At 44.9% G+C, this 15,170-nt stretch overlaps 2 protein-coding genes across 2 annotated transcripts; one reads left to right on the top strand and one right to left on the bottom strand.

Annotated features, from left to right (window-relative positions):
- The first annotated feature begins 527 nt into the window (after positions 1 to 527).
- On the top strand, positions 528 to 2,243 carry RDH14 (retinol dehydrogenase 14). The gene is made up of 2 exons (XM_078623946.1): positions 528 to 881; positions 1,632 to 2,243. Exons 1-2 carry the CDS (start codon positions 528 to 530, stop codon positions 2,241 to 2,243), a joined length of 966 nt encoding a protein of 321 aa, XP_078480072.1.
- Positions 2,244 to 3,964: 1,721 nt separating this feature from the next.
- Positions 3,965 to 7,377, bottom strand: LOC144741404 (F-box only protein 30-like). The gene is given in 3 exon segments (XM_078623949.1): positions 3,965 to 4,117; positions 6,240 to 6,726; positions 6,728 to 7,377. Coding segments are annotated over 3 exon segments (1,290 nt in total).
- Between the last annotated feature and the right edge of the window lie 7,793 nt (positions 7,378 to 15,170).

Raw genomic sequence — 15,170 nt, 5'->3', positions numbered from 1 at the left:
AGTTCTTCTGTCATATTATATTTATCTACTTTTATACTGTTTTTCTCTTTCCATGGACCTATGATGACTTACATGAATGCTCCAATAAATGATTTATTACCACTTCGATGGTGATGGCAGTATCAGTGGCTCTTGGACTCCACTCAACATGTACAACAACGTAAGATGATGAATTTACCTCCACAGAATTGGAATTTCTAGTAAACAGAGCACTTTCCCTTATCACCACTAGGGGCGCTACGTCTCCTGACTCAACACACCAACAGAAGAAGAAGAAGACTGAACCTAGCTAAATTAGCTGGTTGCCATAACTAGCTTGTTTTCCAACCTTACTTTATAACCAGTTAATTTGTACATATACATTTGTTTCGTATAGCTGCTTCTCTTCTTTAATTTAGAGCGTTTTCTTTTTACGTGAAGGGCAACGTCACTGCACTAGGAATAACTACTTCCGGGTCATGTGTAACTTGTCAACAGGTCGCTAGCGGTTGTCTGGACCCCGTTGAGCAGACACCTACCTCGGGTTCATGTCCGCTGCTGTGCTCGTCGCTGCTGTTGTCGGCGGCGGGGTGCTGCTTCTCCTGCGCCGGTTGTTCCCCCGGCAGAGAACCATGAAGCTGCTCCGGTTCCCAGCAGACACCATGCGAGGAAAGACCGTCATCGTCACCGGAGCTAACAGCGGGATAGGGAAGGCCCTGGCCGGGGAGCTGCTCAAGCTCCAGGCCCGGGTCATCATGGCCTGTCGGGACCATCGCAGCGCCGAGGAGGCAGCCCGGGACATCAAGGACCAGTCGGGCCCGGAGCAGGGGGAGCTGGTTGTCAAACATCTGGATCTAGCATCGCTCGCATCCGTCCGCAATTTTTGTGAGGAAATTAAAGAGGTAATGGATGAAGGGGTGTGGGGGGGGTGACCTTTAACCCTGATGAGTGGAAGGTTGTGGATGACAACGGGGCTGTGAACAGTGTGAGATCTGACATAGAACCCAGGAGCCAGGAACTGTCCGTGGTTCTGAGCGTCCATCTGGTTCACATCTACAGCTCCAAGTGACCGGACCAGTCAGGGTGACACTGACATCTACATGAAGATAGAACACGTCTCTGAAACGAGCTGCGTATGTTAGATCCTGAAGTGTCAGGATTTGATGCTGCTGGCACACATTTGTTTCTGATTGTAATTTGTAAACACCCCTCAGAATGATTGTAATTAGGGGTTTTACAAGTACATATTCATCATCCGTGGTCAATCACAGGCAATCACAGTGAAATAAGATGGTCAGTACTTAAAGTGTGAAGGCCAAAAGCATGCCAGGTTAGTTGGTCACACTAAATGGCCCGTGGGTGGGAATGTGAGTGTGTCCAGGTTGAACCCTTGGGATCAGCTCCAGCATTAACCCCGACACGTAGCAGGCGCAAGACATGATGCAAAAGGAATATTAAAACTAATATCCACGATGTCACACACTGAACAAACCTGTGTAAAATATCAACTCAACAGCATGAAATAGAAATATGACATTAGTGAGTTTGACTCGTTCATGTTTAAATCTACTTCACATGTGTATTCATTACAGATGAACTGTCAGTTTGCGTTCAGTCAGTGTTTAAGTGACGTCGTCTCTCTGACCCATCAGGAGGAATCCAAGATCGACGTGCTCGTCAACAACGCAGGTATCTACCAGTGTCCCTACTCGAAGACAGAGGACGGGTTTGAGATGCAGCTGGGTGTGAATCACCTGGGTCACTTCCTGCTCACTCACCTCCTGCTGGACCTGCTGAAGTCCTCTGCTCCCAGCCGAATCGTGGTGGTTTCCTCCAAGCTTTACAAGTACGGCGACATCAACTTTGATGACCTCAACAGTGAGAGCAGCTATGACAAGGCCTTCTGCTACAGTCAGAGCAAACTGGCCAATCTGCTGTTTACGCTCCAACTGGCGCAGCAGCTGGAGGGCTCCGGGGTCACAGTCAACGCGCTGACCCCCGGTGTGGTGAGGACCAGCCTGGGGAGGCACGTTCAGATCCCTCTGCTGGCAAAGCCGCTGTTCAGCCTCGCCTCCCTGGTGTTCTTCAAGAGTCCACTAGAGGGAGCCCAGACTCCTCTCTATCTGGCTTGCTCCCCCGAGGTGGAGGGAGTGTCGGGGAAGTGTTTCGCTAACTGTGAGGAGGAGCAGCTGATGGCTAAAGCCACAGATGAACAAGCAGCCAAGAAACTGTGGGACATGAGCAGGAGGATGGTCGGACTCTGAGCGGAGTCCTGAGCTGTGGATGCTGGTTGAAGAACTCCTGTGTGCATGGAAAATATTCTCCAGGGACCCGACGGAGTTCTACAAGAGATGAAATGAGGACTGACGTGTGCAGAAAATGAACTTGTGCCAATGAAATGTTCCAATCTAGTAAATGACACTAGTGCATTGTTGTGAGTTGAATGCAAACATGTTACGCTTCCACCTCAGTGTGAAACGGAGATTGTGAAAAGAGAAATAAAACTGAAGTTTTCAGAAATCTAGAGTGGTCCTGTAATAACAGAGTACGAGTAGTTTCATAATACTTAAGAAATGCAGCATCACTACAACACGTCTGACACTGGAACATCATGATGTCGGGTGTCCTGTACTTCTTCGAACGTGCCGCAGAATCATCACCGTCACCGTGCTAGAACGACCACAGGCAGGTTCAAGGTCTATGTTCACATAAACACCATCAACCCATCTACACCAGTTTACACTGACTAGCAGTGAAAACATCTTATATGTAACTATACAACACACATACACACTCTAATACCCATCTCCCCCACCAATTTAAACTTGGTTGCCCCCGGAACTATAAAACAGGTGCCTGTTGCCTTGGGAAGCCTTTTGCCTGCACACCCTGAGGACACAGAGGCTGGTGAGTACACAATACACTTCTGTATTCACCCCTTGCACACACTTACTAAGCAACACACATCAAACACTCAGCAGACGTACAGCAGATGGTTGAGAAAATGGGAGTCGGAATAATGAAAGACTGATTTCTGGCTTTTGCCTAAAGAAACAGTGTTAAGTATTTCGTTGACAGAAATGTAATAAAAGCAGTTTTCATTACAGAATCCTCAACTTGATTGTTTGCTGATTGATTGTTTCCACAAGTTTAGAAAGCTGGTGTTTTTTTGTTTGTTTTTTAATGGAGCCTGGTTTTCAGTACTGTCATCTCAGACAGTATCCTGAGGTATTATCTTAGACCATCAATCAATCAAGTATTTCTTTAGTTCTTACAGATGGCTGGAATTTATTTTGCTTTTATTATTTGTGTAAAGTAAATTGGAAATTTAAAAAGTCAAAAAGTTAAAAAAACAAAAATGTGACAAAGAGTGACAAAAGTGTTTTCTGAGGGTCGTACCCTCTGACGTCCTTCTGGCCAGAGTCATGCTGGACGTTGTCAAGATGTGTTTGCAGTGCACACTGAGGGTAAGTCCAAAGCATTCCAAAACTGTGCATACGTGCCTGCCTGTGGTCAGTTCGTATGGTCTTACTGGCAGTATAGATATCAGGTTTTGAGGCAGATTTATGTAATTTTATCCAAAAAGACTTTAAAAAGTTTAGATTACCATGTACCGATAAACCTGGCAACTAATACTGAAACAATGCTGATAAAATATCACACACGTTTGGTCCAAAATGTATTAAATTCATTTATTTTACCACCTGATGGGACACAAACACTTTTATCAGAGCAGGTAAGTATATCAAATGCATATCCACAGACAGTAACGTCCACACAACCATACAAAAACTGGAACAGCGGGAGAAAGCATTCCCTCACAGAGGACACTTTTTTTATTCACAGCACTGCATGAATGACCAGAAGTCCACAGATCTCCACATTTGACTAAATACATATAGATAAGAAACAATCTGTTGCTCAAAACCATATTTCTCTATGAGCAGGCTGACGTGAGAAAGGGGGCGTTGTGTAAACCCAGTGATTACTGAGAGCCACACATTGCAGGAAGGGGTACGATCTCAGTCCTGTGCTCCACAGTGTTGAACTGGCACTTCTTCAGGTGGTCGGACATGCTGGGGAGATCACTGTAACCCCAGTTCAAGACTGGACTGAAGGCAGTGCTGAATCTCCACACCTGCAACAACACGTGGAGTCTGATTTAACACACTCACCGAATGTAACCAGAGCGAATTCATCAATAGGTTAGTAGCTCTGATCGTTTGTCACTACTAACAACATCTACACATGCTGCCGTCCAGATGTTGGCACTGGACATAAATAATGCTTTTCACTATTGGAAATAACAATCTTAAGTCATTTTGCGCTCTGTTATTTACACACTACACAGATGACTTTGAATCACGTGCTATAAACATGATAAAAGATGACCAATTAGTTAAATTATCATTTAGCAGGTTTAAGATTAGCAATGAGCAGGTTTAGGTTCTTTCTACAAGTTGAATGGTGAATACAAATATCATAAAACAGGGTGTAAACCATTACCATATCTGGCTCAGGTGGTGTTAGTTCTCATTAAACCTCCCACAAGGTCTAAGGCCTTCAGCTGTAGTGAATGCTAACAATGGCTGAACTCGCACTGTTGCATGACTTGGTACACAATGCATTAATCAGAGAGAGAAGTATTTCAGGGATCAGGTCGACGTGTCGGCTGAGAGTGATGAATGATTCAGCAGTCGTTTCCGACTACCGAGACCAATTCTGTTGCATTTATGGAGCGTTCTGGAGCCTAATCTGACCATGGCCATGCCATCCCTGCACGTCGGTTAATATAGGCCTGGTTTAGAGCCACAGGGACGTTCCAGGTTACGGGTCCGGCATTTCCCAACCATCTATGAGTCGATACTTCCCTGCGGTGCTTAATGGTGTTATAACTAATGCCGGAGGACATCAAATGTCCCTACGGCAGGTAGAAGTGATACACTGACTGCGTGGCTTTTGACCCCACGGGCCAGAACGCAAGTGTTGCTAAGACGGGGGCGGAATAAGCTTTTTCAAATAGCTAGCTTCATTTGTATTTTGTTTCAGATTATGTACAACATCCTGTTTCAGTGGGCTACATCAGCTGATTTTAATGTCACGCTCACGTCTAAAATAAGCTATGTTTAATTATCAGAATAACAGTGGTTGGTTGTCTTGTTTAATATGAAGTCATGCGTTAATTTGCTGAAGTCCTGCAAGTAAAGCCTCTTGATTTCTCATGACCTCTTCTCATGACCTCTTCAGTAAGGACAGCTCGTTCACCTCGGCGCCTGGGAGCAGCAGAAGCAGCAGGAGCAGCAGGAGCAGCAGGAGCAGCAGGAGCAGCAGGAGCAGCAGGAGCAGCAGGAGCAGCAGGAGCAGCAGGGGGTGGAGCCATGGGAGGAGCATTCACCAGCTAGCAAATTATTTGACATTTTTAACACATTTGTTTGCATAGTGGACTCAACACATTTGTTTGTTTGCCTCTTAGTGTGGCTCTTTGATCATTTTTGAAGCTTTAATAAATCTGATTTGACAAATGTTTACGTTGGCTACCGACTTGACTAATTTGGAGATGTATAAAACACAACTTTAGGCCATTAAGATTCAAATCATTTGAAGACAATGCAACTGCTGAGGGCTGTATGTTATCTGTAATATAAAATATATGTTCAATAGCTCTGCATTCTGACATTCTGACACTGATTTAGAATTTATCCATTTCGCAGAATAAACATTTCTGCTTTGTCGCCAGTTTCATATCAAACCATTTATGCGTCAGCTCACGACACGGTTCTTTAGTAACAGCATTTGTCACCACCCACGTTCTTCTTCCTCTCTCTGTTTGTTGGCGCCAGGTCGACTGGATGCATCTACACCTCCTTATAAGGTGGTCATTGTTTGTCATTGTTTGTCATTGTTTGTCATTGTTTGTTGTTCATGAATCCAAAGTAGGTTCTTAGTATCGTGTTAAAAACGACACACAAATTTACAGTCTTTCACGAATGAGACCCGTATGTAAATATCTATATATTAGTTACACTTTTGCGGTCTACTTTCAGTTTTTGGGCTTAGAGGTAATGATTATACCATTACAGTTTGACCAAGTGATTGCTAGTGCTTCCAATGTGTTTGAGCCGCAGTGTTTTGGTATTAACACACAGATCCAGATCTCCTCCCAATGGGCTCTGGCTAGCCCAAAAGTTTTTGCAGTGCGTTTTGAATATATCTGCAGAGGTACACACACAGGCGGGTTATGATACTGCTTTTCTACTCACTTTGTTTTTAATCTGCCATGACACCGTGCCGTGAGCACCAGGCCACTGCCTCCGCTCCCACTGCAGCTCCACTATCCCTCTGGTCTGGAGGAGGCTGGCACATACCTCCCTCATTGGCCGAGACACCAGAGACAGCTGGCACAGGCTGAAGCTGTCCAGGAAGTCAGCGATGTGCCACAATATCTCAATGGGAAGCCTGCTGAACTGGTCAGACTGGGAACAGTCAGCAAGTTTCGCTCCTGGGCAAGGCCGAACTCCAAAGGACCTGAGGTGTCTGTCGTGGACCACTTTGGCCCCCTGGCTAGATGGGTAAAACCTCCGCTGAGAAAATGTGCAGCCGTAATAAGCCAGTGGGCAGCGATGCTCCATCCACCCATTGAGACCAGCGTGAATGTCACCATGGACATTAGAGAAATGAGAAGAAAACTGATCTCGACGGAACGACTGACCGCAGACAAAGGGGAACATGGGGAAGGATCTGTTTGTAATGAAGGACAAACAAGTTCTGGGTGTGGTCAAGGCGGCGAATGCGGAAAGGGTTGGGGTGGGAGAGCAGTGAGGCGCCGTGGTCACAGGCAGACGCAGAAGCCATGTCACTCACTCGAGTGATAGTCAGCAATTGCAGAACTGTTGCGGGCAAAGTGAATGTCTGTGTGCCAAAGTGAACGTGGCAGCCGCCTACATAGACTGGATCAGAGATTCTTTGACACGCTCTGGCCTCCTCAGGATGGAAGAGCAGGGCCGCCGTGATTAGATCAACCCCTCCCAGACCAAATAGGTCATCGTCCGGGCCCACGTCCGAGGTATCCACTGCCTTGTCCTCCATCTTGAGCTGCTGGCTGCGGAGTGTCCTCTCCCTTGCTGGGCCTGGTAGCGTCACTGGTGTGGGATGTGGGGATGCAGACTCTGAAGGTAACTCAGTACAGGTGGAGCCCTCGGGGACAGCTTCAGGTGAGGCTGACTTTGTGGCTGGTGCTACAGAAATCACCTTGAAGGACTCCAGTAGCGTACACTGGTCCTGAAGCGCAAGCGCAGCGTCCAACTGCTCCATCCGCTGCACCTCACGGCAGAGACTCTCATAAGAAGTACACTCCAGGTCGCCAACAGGCGAGCTGACAGGCCACCGGTTCCACTCCATTGTGCAGCACACCACCCCAGCCGGACATACTTCAAGATGTGCGTACATTTGGTCACGACCCAAAATGACAGGGCACCCATAACCACTGTTGAGGCAGGGGACCCTCAACAGTGGGCAAAGAAGGTTGTGTTCATCAACTTTGCAGGAGTGAAATACAGCCCCACACTGCAGAGGACAGGTGATAAGATCACACGAGACGCCCGGCTGCAGTCTGACCACGCATCTGTGGTTCACACAGGACAAACAGTGAGCATGATCGCCCTCCATGGTCAGAGCTGATGGGGAGGACAGGCTCTGAAGGTGACGCTGGATGGGAGCAAAGCAGAAAATATGAAAACTGTCAAACAGGAGAAACAAAATCCATACAAGAGCCAACAACTCATTAAGGTCAATATAAATTTGTCCCATAAACTGGGGAAAGAGACGATCAGTTTTGTTAAAACCCTTATTTCCATCATTTCAAATAATCTTTACATGGACATATTTTAACTTTTTTTAAATATTTTTTTTATTTTTATATTTTAACAATTACATCATGCTGTACGCATGGTGCACCACTGTATTATCACATATGTGATTCAAGAATCTTACAAGAGTTTAAGGCTGTAAGTCTCACCAAGTGAAATTTAACGACAGAAGTTTGAAATAATGGGTCAAACTCCCGTCATACAACACTTGGAGATGAACCTGCTTCTACATTTATTTAACAGGAGCTTCGCAGACGATACACATCATAGTTATTATTAGTAAATTAACGTAGCTGCCACAGAAGTTTAACAACTGTGCAAAGTCCTATGTTGAAATAATTTGCTCATCTTACATGCTAAGATAAGAAAACTGCCTTTGTCTTCCTGTCTTTATGTAACTTTGTAAATTTATAGTCAAATAGTCAAACATAATCTGACACATCTACTGTACATAGGAACCGGAATCTTGCCCCTTCCATTTATGTACATACACAGGTTGGGCTTGGATGTCCGCAAAGGTACATAACAAGTTAGTTAAAAAGTCAAATGTTTGACTTTAATGAAGTAATTTGAACGTCCACAGAGCTCAGAGGAGCAAGGGGATCACGTGATCGACGAAGTTAGCCGAAAGGGGTTAAGCGAGTCGACTAGCATGCTTAAAGCTAACACACACACACACACACACACACACACACACACACACACACACACACACACTAGGGTGGTCATACGTCCGGATTTAGGTCGGACAGTCCGGAATTTAAAGGCCTTATCCGGCGTCCAGCGCAGCCTCAAGCCGGTCACTTATTTGTCCTACTTTTTGGAGTTTCACCTGAACACAACGCTGCACATCGCGCAATGGTGTAAAACTTTCGGTTAAGAAGCTAGATTGGTTAAAATCATTGGCTAAAAGCGACGTCACTCAATTCTCTGATCTGTCATTGGTTGAAAATGTAAACAAGCCGCCCCCTGTTCCCACGTGCTCGCTGGCCGTGTCACTCAGGTCGTTAACGGACGTTAACATGGTAACCACTGCCCCGTGGTCAAAAGGTTTGTCAGCGAAAGTAGCAAAGACGATTTGTTTGCATGTTGGACTGTTTGTGGCTGTGATGAGGACGTTAGCACACGAGGGAAGGCGGCCATTGTACGGAGAAACGAGAGGACTCGTCTGGATGTGGACAGCGTAAAGACAGAGCTCCGAGTCTGTGTCAGCTTCACCGTTCCCTTCACAAGCATGGACCAGAAGTTCCTTGGAAAAAAAACAAACCAAAAAAGTCTTGGATGCAGCAAGAAAAGGGCAGAAGTATTGCAAATAATTGCAAAAAATATTTGGTGAGTACAATATTACCATCTTTTGTTTGTTTGTTTTGGACTAAGGTTATTTAAACAAATACACATCGATTTGAATGCAGTATTCTGATTTTATGCGTTGACTTTATGAAATTAATATGTACTATCGGTTTAAAAACAGTACAGATTTCTGAAGGCTGACAACAGGATTCAGTTTAATGTGGGCGAAAAGACATGGTGTTTTTTTTTTTTTTCTTACTGTCTTTTGTTAAAAAAAATAATAAAAAAGTTCCATATGCCTGCTAAGAACTGGAATGTGTATGTTAGCATTCATGTGTTTTTATGTACTTTTAATTTGAACATATAAGCCATAAATGTTCTGCTTTGTAACACTACATTTTACAAGATGCATTGAATAAATATGAACACTGTGAACAAATACTTTTCGCCTTCTCTGGGTTATTTTTTCCTCTTCTGTTACACATACATCACGATATAACAGATAAATTGTCTTGTGATGAATATGTTTTGATGCGGGGAGTACAGTAGAGTTGGAGAATGTGCAAAAAAGAAAATATCAAACAGCAGGGGGTATGGAGAGGAGGCATGAGGGGTATTTAACTATAGTGCAATGAACAAGTAAGCTGGAGGTATCGTTTTTGTTTTCTTGTAGTGAGGTTGAGTGTTTGCATTTGTAAATAAATGATGTATGTATGCGTCAAATACAGTAATGTGGAATATTAATGTGCATTTGTAGCAAGATGTACTTTGTGTGTCTGTTGACCTTCCCTTTAGAACGCGGACGACGGACGTGACGGAAGCACGTGGGAGTGTGAGTTTTGAGTGAAGAGGGGGAGGGCCAATAGAAGGAGTTAACGAGCAGGGGGCGGAGCCAATTAACGTCTTGCAGCTGGTGTTGGAGTATAAATACAGACGGACTCAGCGCTAGAGTCAGCGCCTGTTTAAAAGACTCAAGCGTCGCTTGTCCGGTGACATTTGCGGGATCGCCAGCTCCGACAAACCACCAATCCCTCCGTCCATGTGAATTAACTTTGTTTGTCTTTATTGTGTTTTATCTGCTGAGCAGGAGCAGGTGGACCGAGGAGTACGGAAGGACCGGTGGAGGACGAGCGGAGCAGACGACCGTTTCCGGCCGAGAGTCCCGGAGTCCAACAACAAGGCCCGGGTCGGTGGGGGCATACCGGCTGTACTTTGACGGTTTGTGGATGAATAAAATGTGAAAGTGACCCCCCAGCCCGTCGACAGGAGGAAGAATTGGTAAAAAGTGAAGTACCAACGGCCCGGTTTGTTTTGTAGCAGACGGTGGCTGCCTCAGGCGGAGGAAGTTTCCAGAACCGGTGGTTCAAGCGTGTTGGTTTTGTCTGTCCTCGTTAGCAGGGAGCGAGCTGACTGTGACGGAGGGATCTCGGACCAGCAGTGGGTGTGATGGTGATAGTGTTTCCAAACGTCAATAAAAGTGCCCCTCCATCTTTTTGTAGGTTAGCTGCTGTGTAGCTAGTGCTAACGTTAGCCCAGGGGTGTCCGATAGGGTGTCTATCCTGCAGGTTTTAGATGTCACCCTGCTCCTACCTCACCTGAATCAGTCTGAAGTTAGGACTTGAGTCAGGTGTGTACAACTTAACGTGTTCTTTAGTGGCAGCTCAACTTCACACACGGAGCAATCGAGCAGTACCTGAAGTGCTGTGTTGAGCACTGACATTGAACACACCAAAGCATTCGTCCCTGTGCTGTTTCTATGCTAATTGTCTTCTCTGTCCTCAGAGGCCATTTGAGGGAGTTGTCTGCCATCAGTGTTTTGTTTACCCCCTTCCTCCATTGACATGTGTGTGCACGGGATTCACTGGTGTCATCACTTGGGCACAAGCAAATGTGTTTGTCAAAATATTCCTTAATTTTAGAATTTTGTTTTTTGTCTGCAGGTGCTGATGGCTCTGTTCGTTGGCTGTCTGCAGGGTGTTCCTGCAGGCAGCTGGTTGTCCAGGTCAGTGTGTTGGTGGGTTCACCTGCCAGCTTGCTGGCTTTCCTCTGTTGGTTCGGTGGCTGTCTGCAGGCACGCCCTCAGACTCTTTTTCTTGCTGGTCCGAGGGCGTGTCTGCAGGCAGCCGGTTGCATCCCAGAACTAGCACGTCAGTGTTGGCTCTGGGTTGCAATTCATGTTTATGCGGGTGGCGTTCCTGCAGCCACTGTAGTCGGTTCAGCAGGTGCTCCAGCAGGTTTACTTGATGATCTGTCATGTGTGCTGTCCAACTCTCTCTCCCCCAGCTTACATGTGTGCTGCTAAGGATTGTCCATCTGCTTTATCCAGGATTGGGTCCCCCAGACTTCCAAGGACTGACATCAGCTTGTGTTGCCCTTTGAGCATCAAGAGCCAACAATTGACTAGCATTGGTTGTGTGCTGGCAAATAAAAGTTTGAACCACTCAATCAAGTGTGACATCTTGATCATACCTTTAATAGTGGGGAAGGATCAAATTTTAAAAAAATTGCACATTGGAGGAGGGTACATATGGCTTTTTATTTTTCTGCAAGTCATTGACTGCACATGTAGGCAGCAGGCCACTGCAGCCAAAAACAGGTGGGACTTTGTGCAGCACAAGTCTAGGTACCGTGACATCAGTGTTGAGTAGGGAATTATGACTGCAAAGAATGGCCACTGGTTGCAGGTAGAAGGATGCTGGACACCAATCCTCACATTGGAGATGTTCTGCTGCTCCTCCACATCTGAATCAGATGTGTTGTCACCCTGTCCCATCTCCAGAGGATCAGTGGTTTGGACACCTCCTCTTTCCCTGGTCATCAGTGCTCTGCTCCAGTAGGAACATCCCACTCCACCTACAAGTGTCAGCGCTGACATCCGTCTTCTGCTGGCAAACGACAGATTCGTCACACTTGGCTCCGTGCTCCACCACCTCACACACTCGTCCTGGGCCGACAGCTGCTCCATCCCACCGACCTCTTCATTGAAGCTGCAGGATCGACTGCACTCACCGTTTCTCCACCGCTCGCCACGTCATCTGCAATCGATCAAACAATGTGGATGAGTACTACTGCTTGACAAATACATGAGTTCCAATGATGTACAAAGTCCTTTCATGCAGCCACACTTCACTCCAGAGTTGGACAAAGAACATTCACTTACACAACATGAAGCAACGACACTGTTCAGGAAGTGACATCACAACTGTCAAACTGCCACTCATGGTCGTCCCCTCTGGATTCTGTATTTCACACAAAATGACAAATATTCCTGTCAACGATACACATGTTTATCCCTCCAACACATTACTAAATACAGAAAAGTTGGCACCTTCTGCGGAATGAACCGGGAAAACAGTTTCACATTCATTTTGCCATTGCGCTCTGAGTCAACTTTTGGAACCACATACACACTTTCATGTGATTCATCGTTTTAAAGTTTTATCGACGACGCTATGCTCAGGAAACATTACACATTTATTCTGCTGTGTCCTATGTGTAAATAACCATCATTACTTCCATAAATGTGTTTTCATGTTTATTCATTCATTTGAGTATTCTGTAAAGCCAGGTTAATATTTCTTAAACTACACTACCGTTCAAAAGCTTGGGGTCACTTAGAAATGTCCTACCTTTTTGAAAGAAACACTTTTTTTTTCAATGACAACATTAAATGAATCACACTCGTCTAGACATGTGGTAAATGACTATTCTAAGCTGTGAACATTAATCATGTTAATCAAGGTGAATGGTGATTAGAAAAACTTTGCGCAATTATGTTTGCACACATGAAAACCGATGACTGTTGATTAGAGAAGCTACAAAACTGGAATTGTCTGGATGACCCCAAACTTTTGAATGGTAGTGTATATTAGACGCTAAATTCTGGAATTTTATTTTTATTTTCAAAGGCTCTCAATGCAAAACAAAACATTCAGAGTTTTATCGCTAGTGAGTCTGAATGATGAGAAGCACATCAGACAAAGGTAAAGAAAAGGAGCATTCTGTTTAATTAGCACCTGTGTTCAAGAGTGTCTAAGGTTCATGGAAAGAAACACTGAACCATCAGTTAAAGAGTCTGAACGTCATTCAGCCACGGACACTACACTACGTGTTGATGTTTATTATATTGGGCGGTCTATTCGGTGCGCTACAATGACACTGTCCTATCTATTGCCTCCATATTTAAAATGGACCACGTAGGCTGGAGCATCACTGACACTGAAATCAACGTCACATTGACTCCAAACGTCAGCGACATTCAACTGAATGATGCACTGTTCCAAATATTGTTGTACATGATTCTGAATTTCCCCTTCAATATTAATAATTATTCACTGTATTGCTTTTCACTACACAAAACCATAAAGGTACTTACCAGGCTGGTATTTTGTCTTATTGTGTGAGGAATCAGGCTTAGTAACACTGGTGAATTTGGAGAAGATTCCTCCAATTCCAATTATTGTAGGTTGTCTGGAATAATTGCTCTTCCCTCGTAATACCGTAAATTGTTATTTATATTTAAGGGAAAATTCAGAATCATATACGACAGTACTTTAACAGTGCAGCATTCAGTTTATTGTCGCTTACATTTGAAGTCAATGTGATGCTGATTTCACACTGTGAAGCCTGAATCATGCTACTCTGTCAAATTGACGGCGTACCTACGGCGTAGGATACGTGGCTACCCAGAGGGCTCTCCGTAGCCTACAGCGTAGGTTGACGTTCATTTACAATGGTAAATGTCTGGCTTTAAAAAACACTAAAAGAAATCCAGAAAAAATTGTGGTTGTCGAAAAGCACCAAGACAGAGAACAAATGTCTTGAAAACAGAAAATGCACAGCAAAACAAAAGAGGAACAAATGGGCGGAAACTGATATCTGTGACCCAACTGTAAGAAACAGCCTAAGGAAATGGGATTCACATACAGAAAAGCTAAACAAAAAAACATCGTTAACACCTTAACAGAAAGAAACAAGGTTACAATGGGCAAAGGAAAAGCAATCATGGACTGGGGATGAAAGTCGTATTCAGTGATGAATCTGCATTGGGCGATGAGACGATGCTGGAACTTTTGTTTGGTGCCGTTCCAATGATTTATTAAGATGACTTCCTGAAGAAATTCCACAAATTTCCAGTCATTGATGATATGGGGCTGCATGTCACGTAAAGGCACTGGGGAGATGGCAGTCATTACATTTACGTTGACATTTTTGACACGTCTTATTTTTTCCTTTGAATTGAGTGATTCCATCATTTTTTCCCTCTGCTTGATCTAAATAAAGCAATTGTTATTGACCACCACAATTTGTTTCTGGATTTCTTTCAGTGTTTCTGAAAGACAGAAAGTTGCCATTTAAATGACTTTAGTGGCATTCTACAAAATTAAACAACAATGGACATCCTCCAAGACTGGTGATTCCACCATATTTGCCAATAGGGGTTGTAGTATAGTTTGCTGTTTCGAAAACACCCATTGTTCCGGGGGAAACTACTTACCGACAAGACACCTGCAGGGCGCGGTGCTACTCACAGCACACGGTCGACTGGATCCAATCCATCCACAGCTGACACCGACAGGGGGAACGCAGGTCTCCGGTAGTCCACGGGAGTTTCAATCCTCTCTTATGCCGTCAAATGGCCTTCTCCTCCTCCTGAACCCTTGGAATGAAAAGCTAACAGTGTATCAGCAAAGCTAAAAGCCGCTAGCTTAAATGCTAACGGCTAAACGCGAATAGCGACACCACATCGACACACTGTCACAGCGTTCACAAACAGCCCATCAACTCAGTTACCTCCTTACAGTTTCACAACAAACTTCAGGTAACTGGCCGTCAATCAGGAACATAACAACATGTTGTACTCTGCAAACTTTGACATCGACTCAGCTCGTTTCTTTCATAGCAGACGTACCGCTGCCGGCTGAGTCGCACCCCTCGACCTCAGGCTGTTTCTGGATTGGCTGGAACTTCAGTCACGATCGACAATTTCAAGTGCAAATAAAAAGGCTTTGACCTAAACCACACATGCTGACCCAT

Source organism: Lampetra planeri, unplaced genomic scaffold (assembly GCF_965212315.1).
Source record: "Lampetra planeri unplaced genomic scaffold, kcLamPlan1.2.h2 scaffold_535, whole genome shotgun sequence".
Taxonomy (NCBI): Eukaryota; Metazoa; Chordata; class Hyperoartia; order Petromyzontiformes; family Petromyzontidae; genus Lampetra; species Lampetra planeri.
The sequence above is the reverse complement of the archived record's forward strand: the minus strand, read 5'-3'. Positions and strand labels throughout refer to the sequence as shown.